The sequence below is a fragment of the Girardinichthys multiradiatus genome, chromosome 21 (genome assembly GCF_021462225.1).
Source record: "Girardinichthys multiradiatus isolate DD_20200921_A chromosome 21, DD_fGirMul_XY1, whole genome shotgun sequence".
NCBI lineage: Eukaryota > Metazoa > Chordata > Actinopteri > Cyprinodontiformes > Goodeidae > Girardinichthys > Girardinichthys multiradiatus.
This window is the reverse complement of record NC_061813.1, coordinates 32,221,729-32,233,631: the sequence shown is the minus strand read 5'-3', so window position 1 is coordinate 32,233,631 and position 11,903 is coordinate 32,221,729. Positions and strand designations below refer to the sequence as shown.

The window sequence follows — 11,903 nt, the reverse complement described above, 5'->3', positions numbered from 1 at the left end:
ACACAGAAACATATTTTTGTTGTTTGTTGGTCTGTGCTTGTGTGAACTGTTAGTTTGATGTGGGAGCTTTCATTTCTTGTTATTATTTTTGGCAGACATTAGCTGGGTTTTAAACTGATCTTGGTGGCTATCCCACTTTACCCTGAGACATTCCAAGCTCTCAGACTAGGTGGATAAGACATCTTGGATTTTTTTTTTAAATATATAGTAAAAGTCTGTTTTATTCTGTATATCTTAGAAAAAAAGGAGAAACAAAAAAACTCCAGCAGATGAGAAAAATAAACATTTTCCAACTGTACCAACTGAGAGTAAAATAAAAATGCAAAAGAGATCAGAAATATTGAAAGTGTTTTTAAAGGTGAATTAAGAGAACTGTATAAATAAAGTACTGCTACCTTGTACATTGCTTCTGTCCTCTCAATCCTCTTAATACTGTTCTCCCTGTTGCTGCTGTACATTTTCCTTCCACACTTTTTCCTTCCACTCAACATTCTGTGAATATGCTTGGATACAGCACTCTAAGAACAACCAGATTATTTAACAATGACCTTTCGTGGCTCACCCTTTTGTTCAGAGTGTCAGTCGCTGTCTTCTGGACATCTTTTAAGTCAGTGCTCTCACCCTGTACAGGTCCTTCTCAAAAAAGTAGCATATTGTGATAAAGTTCATTATTTTCTATAATGTAATGATGAAAATTTAACATTCATATATTTTAGATTCATTGCACACTAACTGAAATATTTCAGGTCTTTTATTGTCTTAATACGGATGATTTTGGCATACAGCTCATGAAAACCCAAAATTCCTATCTCACAAAATTAGCATATTTCATCCGACCAATAAAAGAAAAGTGTTTTTAATACAAAAAACGTCAACCTTCAAATAATCATGTACAGTTATGCACTCAATACTTGGTCAGGAATCCTTTTGCAGAAATGACTGCTTCAATGCGGCGTGGCATGGAGGCAATCAGCCTGTGGCACTGCTGAGGTCTTATGGAGGCCCAGAATGCTTCGATAGCGGCCTTTAGCTCATCCAGAGTGTTGGGTCTTGAGTCTCTCAACGTTCTCTTCACAATATCCCACAGATTCTCTATGGGGTTCAGGTCAGGAGAGTTGGCAGGCCAATTGAGCACAGTGATACCATGGTCAGTAAACCATTTACCTGTGGTTTTGACACTGTGAGCAGGTGCCAGGTCGTGCTGAAAAAAGAAATCTTCATCTCCATAAAGCTTTTCAGCAGATGGAAGCATGAAGTGCTCCAAAATCTCCTGATAGCTAGCTGCATTGACCCTGCCCTTGATAAAACACAGTGGACCAACACCAGCAGCTGACACGGCACCCCGGACCATCACTGACTGTGGGTACTTGACACTGGACTTCTGGTATTTTGGCATTTCCTTCTCCCCAGTCTTCCTCCAGACTCTGGCACCTTGATTTCCGAATGACATGCAGAATTTGCTTTCATCCGAAAAAAGTACTTTGGACGACTGAGCAACAGTCCAGTGCTGCTTCTCTGTAGCCCAGGTCTGGGGAATGCGGCACCTGTAGCCCATTTCCTGCACACGCCTGTGCACGGTGGCTCTGGATGTTTCTACTCCAGACTCAGTCCACTGCTTCCGCAGGTCCCCCAAGGTCTGGAATCGGCCCTTCTCCACAATCTTCCTCAGGGTCCGGTCACCTCTTCTCGTTGTGCAGCGTTTTCTGCCACACTTTTTCCTTCCCACAGACTTCCCACTGAGGTGCCTTGATACAGCACTCTGGGAACTGCCTATTCGTTCAGAAATTTCTTTCTGTGTCTTACCCTCTTGCTTGAGGGTGTCAATAGTGGCCTTCTGGACAGCAGTCAGGTCGGCAGTCTTACCCATGATTGGGGTTTTGAGTGATGAACCAGGCTGGGAGTTTTAAAGGCCTCAGGAATCTTTTGCAGGTGTTTAGAGTTAACTCGTTGATTCAGATGATTAGGTTCATAGCTCGTTTAGAGACCCTTTTAATGATATGCTAATTTTGTGAGATAGGAATTTTGGGTTTTCATGAGCTGTATGCCACAATCATCCGTATTAAGACAATAAAAGACCTGAAATATTTCAGTTAGTGTGCAATGAATCTAAAATATATGAATGTTAAATTTTCATCATGACATTATGGAAAATAATGAACTTTATCACAATTTGCTAATTTTTTGAGAAGGACCTGTAGATATTAAAATACACTGCATAAAAAGAAATATAGCCATTTTTCTCTGCCTGTCTAACATTACATCAGTTTTGTTGATTTGGATTCGTCAGGCTTACCAGAAGTAGTTCTATTATTTAAGAATGTTTTCATTACTTTCTTCAAAATAATAAAAACAAAAACTACCTGTAATTTGCCTTTTACATGGTATAGCTTGGGTCAAATGTTTTGCGTTTGCTTCCAATAGCTTCTCATAATAGTTTGCTGGGATTTTAGCCCATTGTTCCTGACAGAACTCAGTTCTGACTCAGAACTGAGTTCTGACTCAAGTTTGTAGGCTGCCTTGCTTACATGCACCTTTTCAGCTGGAACAGATAAATATGGCACCTTCAGGCATTTGGGAATTGTACTCAAGGTTAAACCAGAACGGTGGATGTCCACAAATCTTTCTCAGATTTCTTTGATCCAATCATATCGAATGTTTTGGTCTGCCCTATCAGAAGCCTACAAAGCCATGAAATCATCATGTACTCCTTCCCAAATTATTTAAAGGCAAAGTAATCTGAATGTAAACTCCTAAATTTTAAGAAAATTAATATAATTAATTTATTTAATTTCCACTATTCTGGTATTTAGCAAATAAAAATAATCAAGATCACCCATCCTTACCTAAAACAGGAAAAGTTTTGTCTGATTTGCTGTTAGACAGTGAGGAAAATGGTTATATTTCTTTTTTTTTTTTATAGCTATCTAGTTTCAACTGTAAACTAAAACTACAATAGTACAACTTTATTAGACCTAGATAACTATTATTATCATGGTGAAAATACACCCCTATCTTGTGTAAGGTTAATGGATGCCCTTTTGACTCTTCATATGCAGTTTCCCTTAAAAGCTTACAACCACAAGGTGTTGCAGATTCTCCACAATTTATTATTAGCTTTTATTCCCAGCATGTTCTAATGGGACCACGGATTTGTTTACAGTAATCTAGCAGGAAACATTAAAAACCTCTGATTGTGCTACAAAATTTTCCTCAATGTCTTAAGGTTGCTCACACTGAGACATAAATGTGGCAACATGTCCTCATTTAAAAATTAAACATACTTGCATAAGCAAATACTACCGGTTACTGGTGTACTTCCAGAAACCCTAAAAATTACTTATATAGTGTTTGGAAATTACATTATGAAAATTTACCAAAAATGTGATTACACAAAAATTGACAAAGTCTGGGATCAGCAAAGTCATGACTCAAATTCAAGACTTCTGTCTGGGAGTCTGGGCTTCATATGCTGTGTGGCTCGGTTAATATATAAAATTTTTAAATACCATTCAATAAATGTTATTGTGTAAACATTATTATCAGCAGAGTAATCAATATGTTTCACTAGTTTAGCAGCTGTAGGAATAATTGTTGGTTTTCTGTTCTAATTAAAAGGGAAAAACTAGAAAACCCAAAACTGACCACATCAATGGATTAAAATTATTTTCATTCAACCTAAAAAAAAACTTCTTATAGGAATTGAGACGTGCATCTCTTAAAAGATAATAAACATGAGTATCAATTTTGAAAAATGGAATATGAAAAATATTACTACAGTTCCCAGTAATCAATGGAAACATCTTCATTGGCATTACATCATTCTAATACTTATTCACATGTTTGCATGTTTCCACTGGTTTAATGACTATTTATAATTTGGATCGAGCTCCAGGTCTTTGAGAATGGAAGGCCATCTTGCCATCACCATGTTTTACTCCCTCCACATTCAAGTCCAGAATCTGGCTGGGTCACTTCAAAATGCTGCTATTGCTTCTAGTCGGAATAAACATTTTAGTAAAATCAAAAGATTACTTTCAACCTAAATCTGTTAGGGGTATGAATAATTTGGGGCATAACTGGAGATAATGTTATACATTTGTGCTCACAATTGGTTGTAAACACCATGATATCACAGTATTTTTACTTAAGCAAAACTATGCAAACAAATAATGTAAGGAGGGAGGGAAAAGGAAAATAGGTCATTTTTACAAAACACTAGAAAAGAGCTGTATGGTTGTGATTGCAGCCTTAAGTGCTTCATGTTTTGCTTACAGCTGACCTGAAGCATGCAGAATACTTTTTGTGTGAAGAAGTTATAAATTTGTCATTTACATTATCCTTTTCAAAATTCAACTTAAAATGTGTTTTAATTGAAACACTAAAAGGTTCATGTCTGCAGGGTAAACTTGTCCCATCTGCTATAGGTTTCCCTTTCATTTTAAGACTTTCTACCCGTGTTTGTGTAAATGACTGCCAACGTGAAGCAAATACTCTTACCCTCCTTTTAATCACCCCCTCAACCTACATAATTTTTTTCTGAGAAAGCTACAAACAGTCCACATCAGCGGTGAATGGTTGATCATTTTGGAAAATCCATAACATCCACTAAGAAATCTGAACTCATGAGTAACAGGTGAAATACCTCATCCCGGCTCTCGGTTTGAGTCAAAGTGCAATAGAAACATCACTGGAAGTGGCTCTTCTCAGGATTGTTTGATTTAACTGTGAGAAGCTCTCACTCTCATTCTGATTCTTGTGCCTAAATGAAGCCATAAAGGTTTTTAAAACATCCTAAACAAAAAGAGGCACCAGATTACTAAATCCCAACTAAATATATGAATAATTTTGGCCTGTATAAAAAAGCACAAGCATAAGCATGAAGGGGGATGGGTGATGACTGTAAGGAGTGCCAGAATAAAGTCCAGTTTCAAGTCACTGAGAACAAATATTCATAAATGTCAAAACAATACCCCATAGGTTTCAGTAAGTTGCACTTTGCAATTGTCTCAAAAGCAGAACATAAAAAAAAAAAAAAAAAAAAAAAAATATATATATATATATATATATATAAAATGAATGTTACTATATGAGTGGCAATGGCAGTGACTCAAACCATGCTTACCGACATTACAGTACTTGTCACAGAGGCCCTTACAATGGTTTTGATGAAGGGACCTTCTTGATGCGGCACCTGTGCGGTGACAGCCTGAAACGTTTGTTCCCAGCACCAACTCAGGCCCTTTTTACGGTACGTGTGACACAACAGCATGTCACCAGAACGGAAAGAGGAGGTTCAACCAGTGTCGATGAACCTCCTGCTTCCTGCCACAACACTCCCCCTCTGAGGGACTCACACGTTTCTCTACACACTCATTCCAATCTTGTCTGCTGCACCTCAGGTGTTCTCTTTTGTGTATACATGAAACAGATCAAGACCTTTTTGTGGAGTACGCCTACAGATTTAAGCCCAAAAGTAAGTAGGATCAGAGAGTTTGTTAGAAGACTTTCTATTGTCTGTGGCGGTTTTGCAGGTTCACACATCTGTATTTGCTGAAGTTTATAACCTTTTGGTGTCAGGTTGCAGTTTTACAAGAACCATACAAGAAAGCAAACACTCACAGTCTGGATGTTAAAGTGGTTTATTAATTATCAATATCTGTATTGTTACAAAAGATAATTATCAGGTTTAGCTTAATTATTTACAGCTGTGCAACTTGGATAAGCTACTAGTAGCAGCAAGAAAGGATGTTAGTTGGCAGCTCCACATGCTTTTGCACGTGGTGCTAAGTATCCCCTACATGGGTTGTGACAAACAGCACAGGGGACTCCCCCCCCCCCCCAGTTTTCTGTCAACAATTCCACTATCTTATCACTCTTTCATAAAGACCAGGTTTGTCAAAAGCACAATTAACACACTGTAAAAGCTGGCAGCCCCAATAAGGTTAAATTCACATATTTTATCTCTTAATCTCCAGTTCTTTTCTTTCACACAAAACCTAAGTTTATGTGTTTTCCAAAGTGTAACTTATAGTAGTAGATTGTCTTGACTGTTTTGTTCTTAAGCTTGTCAGAGTTAAGACCATGCAAATCTAAAAGTTGACTTTAGTCATAGTTTTAAGGCAGCTTTTGAACTGTTGTTTCTAAGTTAAGAGACAAATGTTATTACTGTGCATTTCTGTCAAAAGATCATCCTCACCTGAGCTATGGATGTCTGTGGCTCCTCCACAGTTACAGGCATTTTGGCTTCAAAACCATGCATCCTTTTCCCTTCATTTCACAATGAGGAGCACCTGTGCTTTGGCCTATCTCATGAAATTCATGAAAAATAATTAGCACGCATAAACCAAGATGTCATTATGTAGTTGAAAAAGGACCCAAGAGTAGAGACGTACAGCGGGGAGAGCAGGTCATTGAGGAACAGGAGGTGTAATAGAACAATGCAGAATATGGCAGAATAATGATAGAAACCAGCAAAGAATAAAGGGAACCAGTGAGCATTTAAAGTGAGACAGGGGTGGAAAATGACACATGAACCAAAAGAGCTAATCAGTGGAAATGTTGGACAGCTGTGGCAAAGAAACGGGGGTGGGGGGGGGGACACAAGCGGAATAACATTGGACGCCACAGTGCTCCCCTGGATGTGGTAAGTTGTTGAAGCTGAGTTGTCCACACGTCAGTGAACGCACCTGCCTTTTCCTTTGACCACCTGTTGTTGCACTTTTGTTCAAGTAGCAGCACTGCAATAAAGTCTGCAAAATATACTTTTGAATTAATTTTACCAGTGTGATTGAAACTGGTTGTTGTTACCCAGTGTTTAGTAAATTGTTTACATAAAAATTATTATTTTTAGTGAATACATTTTGAATCATTTTGTAATGTTTTTCATTTTGGAAAAAGAAAGAAATCCTGTTATTTTAAAGAATAAAACTACTGAAAATACTTGTTGGCTGAGAAACTTTAAATGCTCATTTCCAGTCAGTCTGAAAAAGACAAAAGACAAATGATCTATGATAGTTTTTTTTTTTTTGTAGTTCCTATTATATAGTAATAATACAATATCACAGCATTTTTCAAAGTCAATCATTGGTTTTGATTTTGGTGTGCCACCCCGAGATTTGTAATGGCTCCATGTGCCCCATCCCCACAAGAGTGGCACGATCCAAGAAATTAGCATGGGCAAGAAAAAGAGTAAAGAAACAGAACAAGTATAATAGACAACCAGATATGTAAAAAAGCTTACTTATTGTTCTTGCTAACAAGAATAGCAGTCAGGCTCTGCACTTTGGGATAGATGAGTTTCTTAACTTCAATGGCTTCAAAGTAACTGGCAAAACAATAAAATAATTAGGAAGTAAATCAGGTACTCTAAAACGATGTATGACTTCTTAGCTGCTCAATTTTGAATAAATATGTAAAATAAATAAGTAAAGAAATAAAGTGGAGGATTAAAAAATATATATATTTAAATAGATTTTTAAATAATGAAATCTAGAGGTCAAACCATCTCAAACACTGTAAATGCACCAAAAATGAGAAGACAGTTGAATTAAAGTGTTATGCACAGTACAAGCTGAACAGAACAACAATCCATCACAAAGCCCAAACTGTACCATGAGTACCTTGCTTAAATTGCAGCTGTGGGCTGCACAAAATCATTTTGCACTTTGGACACCCCTGGTCTAGGTGCAAGGCACTGTTGTGAAATTTACAGCCACACTCCTTGGAGAGGGAATATTTGTTGTGATTTGTTGAAAGTTTCTAAGGTACATTTGGGAACAAGGTAGAAAGCTTCACTTTACTCAATTGACATTTAATAATTTAACTATCTCTTAACTATCTGGTTTACAGATGCCTTGGGTCACTGTACACCATACTCACCTGGTCGGATCAAATGGTTTGCTTCTCTCTCCATTTAGCATAATGCTAGCATGTCCGCAGGTGTATTCAGCAAACTGAATGAAAAAAAATAACAAGCAGTTATTAAACATACTTTTCATCAAGCACACATTTCTGTTTTAAAAATGTTTTTTTTAATGGTCTGATTTAATTTCATTAATAGAAATAAAGGTTTGAAAACATGAGTCTCTGTCAGTTCTATATAATGTGTTTCACTTGGTGAATTGAAATTAATGAACTTTTCAATAATATTAAGATGTATTGAATATGACTGAATTAAAAAAAATGCATTTCCACATTTATAAACTAAACTAAACTAAACTAAACTAAACTAAACTAAACTAAACTAAACTAAACTAAACTACAGACATAAACTGATACTTTGGTACACCTTTTGATTCAGCCTTTAGTTATTAGTCTTCATTGTGTGGATTGTGTCAGCACCCACTTCTTCTTGTGAGTTCAGGGGTTTTCTGTGAAATTTAGGTCTTTACTTTGACTAGCCCTTTCTTGACCTTTAATTGTCATCTCATGAAACCATTCTGTAGTTGATTTGGATCCATGTTTATACTAACAATGAGGCTGAAAAACAAAATTTCTCATCATCTTCAGCTGTCTAGCAGATGCCTGATGGTCTGGGATAAAACTGACTGGTAATTGGAACAATCCATTATTTGACCCACCTTCATCAAAAACCCCAGTATCATCTGAAGAAAGTAACCCTAGAACGTGATGCTGCCACCACCATTTCCCCTCGGTGTACAGTGTTATTTTGTTGATGCTCTGTGTTGTTTTTCTGTCTGATACACCTATTAGAATTGTAAATTTTGTTTTCATCAGACCAAACATACTCCTCCGAAATCTTTTAGGACATTTTAAAAATGTCTGGATCTTTTCTTTGGAGAAAAAATACCTCTAGTTTGATTACAAAATCGGACAATCTTTTAATTTAAAGTTCTAACATGGTCACCGATGAGCATTTCTTAATTTTCTGGACAGAAACAATTTGGAGTGTACTTACCGCTGCAGAGGCTTTGGTCCAGAATGAAGAGACTGTATTGTTATTGCACTTTTTACACATGTACAAGAAGGTGACTATGACAAAATCAAAACCCAATGTTACATGCAAGATATTATGAAGCAGTGCAAGCATGTGGATCATAGTTCTCGTTCTTGCCTCTGCTGCCTGTTCTTCCATACCATGTCAGGTCACTCATTATGTGCCCTAACAGGGTGTTCTCCATGGTGACAAAATTATCCCTTTTTTCAGTGAACTGTTGCACCAGATCTTTTGTGCCGCTCCAGAACATTGTCTGAACCCAGAACGATATACAAATGTTAAAACCTGTACATTATGCCTTAATGTTTTTACACAAAGACAGGTTTATAATAGTATCGTTTACTTTGCCACATGAATGTGTGAAGGGGTTTTCTATAAAGAGCTAATCATATTTTTCTTCTGGAAAGTTACATGGATTGTGTCCCACATAGGCTTCCTCAAATCTTCTTATCTGAAAAGCAAAGCAGAACCAAACAATAGCTGAAATGGGAGCACACTAAACCTCACTGCAACCTTGTTTTATGTGTACTTTTTTTTTTTTTTTTATTAATGAGAGGATTACCTTTGGCTTGTCTCTGGGAAAGCCTGACATTTCTGCATGAATGTTGCCCTGAACTGGGTTGTTCGAGGAGAAAGGAGAGCTGCCAGTGGAACCACAATCACAATAGCCAAAATGAAGAGACCAGCAGATACAGCCAGATTTGTTTTAAACCCCATTTCAGATGCTCTGCTCCCACTGAAGACTTTTAGAAGGAATGTAATGATTCTGCGGCATGACAACTTTAAAACAAATCTGTCAAATAATGCTGGATGACATGCAAATTCCCGATGGTCTTAGGTTGTTTATATTACCTGTGTGCTATCAGTTGTGTGAAACTGAAGGATGCATGGATGCACCATTCACTGTGGAAATAGACTATGTTACCAAAAGTATCTGTCTATTTTTACATTTAGATGAACTTTGATGACGTCCTATTCTTAATCTATAAGGTCCAATTTGTTGATGGACCCACCGTTGCCAGCAAACACAACTTAAACTTAAACACAAACATATTCCACCAGGTTTAGGAGAGTGTTCATAGTAAGATGAGAAAACCAGAATTGCAGCCTCTACTCTAATTAATCCCAAAGATGTTCAATAAGGTTGAGGTCAGCAATCTGTGCAGGCCAGTCAGGTTTCTCCACCCCAAACTTTATACACCTGCAGCCATGGGAGAATGTGTAACACTGGAATGTCTGCTGGAAAGCTATAGATGATATTTTTTTTGCATCACTTTGAGTCCAGGCTTACATTGAAATCAACAGAACTATGACTTTATGAGAGGAATTTTAAAGGTTTAGAACAGTTGAGCCAGAATCCAGAACAGATCTAGTCAGAATATCTGTGGACTGACCTGAAGAGAACTGAGCTGTGGGTTCCCTTATTTTCTGATAGATTTGGAGAACGTTTGCAAATAGTGAAAGACTGAATGATAAAATAAAGTAAAACAATGTAACAGTAAATTACTAGCTTGAAGATAAGCACACTTATGTAACACATTTAATGTGGCTTTTTCATAATTGTTTCACCTCTAACAGGTTTGTTTTCCAGCTGACTAGAGTTGGATATACGCTATAATAAGGAAAAGGTTTCCAAAATGAAATATTCACACATAACTTCTTCCGCAACTCAATAATAGTGCAAGGATTATATATGTTATTTTAAATAGCTTACAAAATTGGTGTTTTTTTCACATAATTTTCCATAAAGGTTGATGGTCCATAAAAGACAATGTTTTTCTTTAGTATAAAACCTAAAAAGGTAATAAAGATGTGGCTCCTTAAAAATCTAAATAAATATCCTATAGGAAACAAAGTCCAACCATCCATCTTTTGTCAATACCCACTTGTCCTTGTAGGGTTGGGGGTGTTGTGGAGGAGAACATAAAAACACACAGGATGAAAAAAACATGTATGCAAATTTTGTCATGTATCAAAGACTACCTGACAAACAGACCACAGTTTGTGAGACTGAAGGGTTGTGAGTCTAACCAGGTAGTCAGCAGCACAGGAGCACCACAGGGGACTGTACTCTCACCATTCCTTTTCACTCTGTACACCTCAGACTTCCATTACAAGACAGACTCCTGTCATCTGCAGAAATACTCGGATAATTCAGCAGTCGTGGGGTGGATCAGAGATGGACAAGAAGCTGAGTACAGGAAGGTGGTGGACCACTTTGTGGCATGGTGTGGAAACAATCATCTCATTTTGAACGTGACTAAAACAAAGGAGATGATTGTAGATTTTAAGAGAAACAGGAATAAGTCAAAAACTATTTCTATCATGGGAGAAGAAGTGGAGGTGGTGGAGGAGTATAAATACCTCGGTGTTCACCTGGACAACAGACTAGAGTGGAGATGCAACTGTGAATCCATCTACAAGAAGGGACAGAACAGACTGTACTTCTTGAGGAAGCTTAGGTCCTTTGGTGTTTGCAGCAAGATGCTGCATATCTTCTATAAGTCTGTTGTGGAAAGCGTGATCTCTTCTGCCATCATCTGCTGGGGAAGCAGCATCAGAGCCAGGGACTTAAAAAAGCTCATCAAGCTGATAAAGAAGGCTGGCTCTGTTCTGGGGACTCCTCTGGAACCTCTGGAGATCATTGTACAAAGGAGGGTTCTCCATAAATGAAGAACATTATGGAGAACCCTGAGCATCCTCTTCATGAGACTGTCCTACAACAACAGAGTGTCTTCAGTCAGAGGCTTCTTCAGATCTGCTGTAAGACGGAGCACTACAGGAGATCCTTCCTGTCCACAGCCATCAGCATCTACAACGGCTCTTTGAGGAAACCTTCATAATATGAGCTATAACAACATTTAATTTCCCTTTGGGATTAATAAAGTATTTTTGAATTGAATTGAATTGTATACACACACACACACACACGCACACACACACACAC

The 11,903-nt window shown here is 37.5% G+C and overlaps 1 protein-coding gene across 1 annotated transcript; it reads right to left on the bottom strand.

Annotated features, from left to right (window-relative positions):
- Positions 1-7,236: 7,236 nt before the first annotated feature.
- On the bottom strand, positions 7,237-10,235 carry LOC124857890 (ADP-ribosyl cyclase/cyclic ADP-ribose hydrolase 1-like). The gene is given in 6 exon segments (XM_047349451.1): positions 7,237-7,324; positions 7,879-7,952; positions 8,918-8,991; positions 9,074-9,209; positions 9,300-9,402; positions 9,519-10,235. Coding segments are annotated over 6 exon segments (630 nt in total). The 5' UTR covers positions 9,674-10,235.
- Between the last annotated feature and the right edge of the window lie 1,668 nt (positions 10,236-11,903).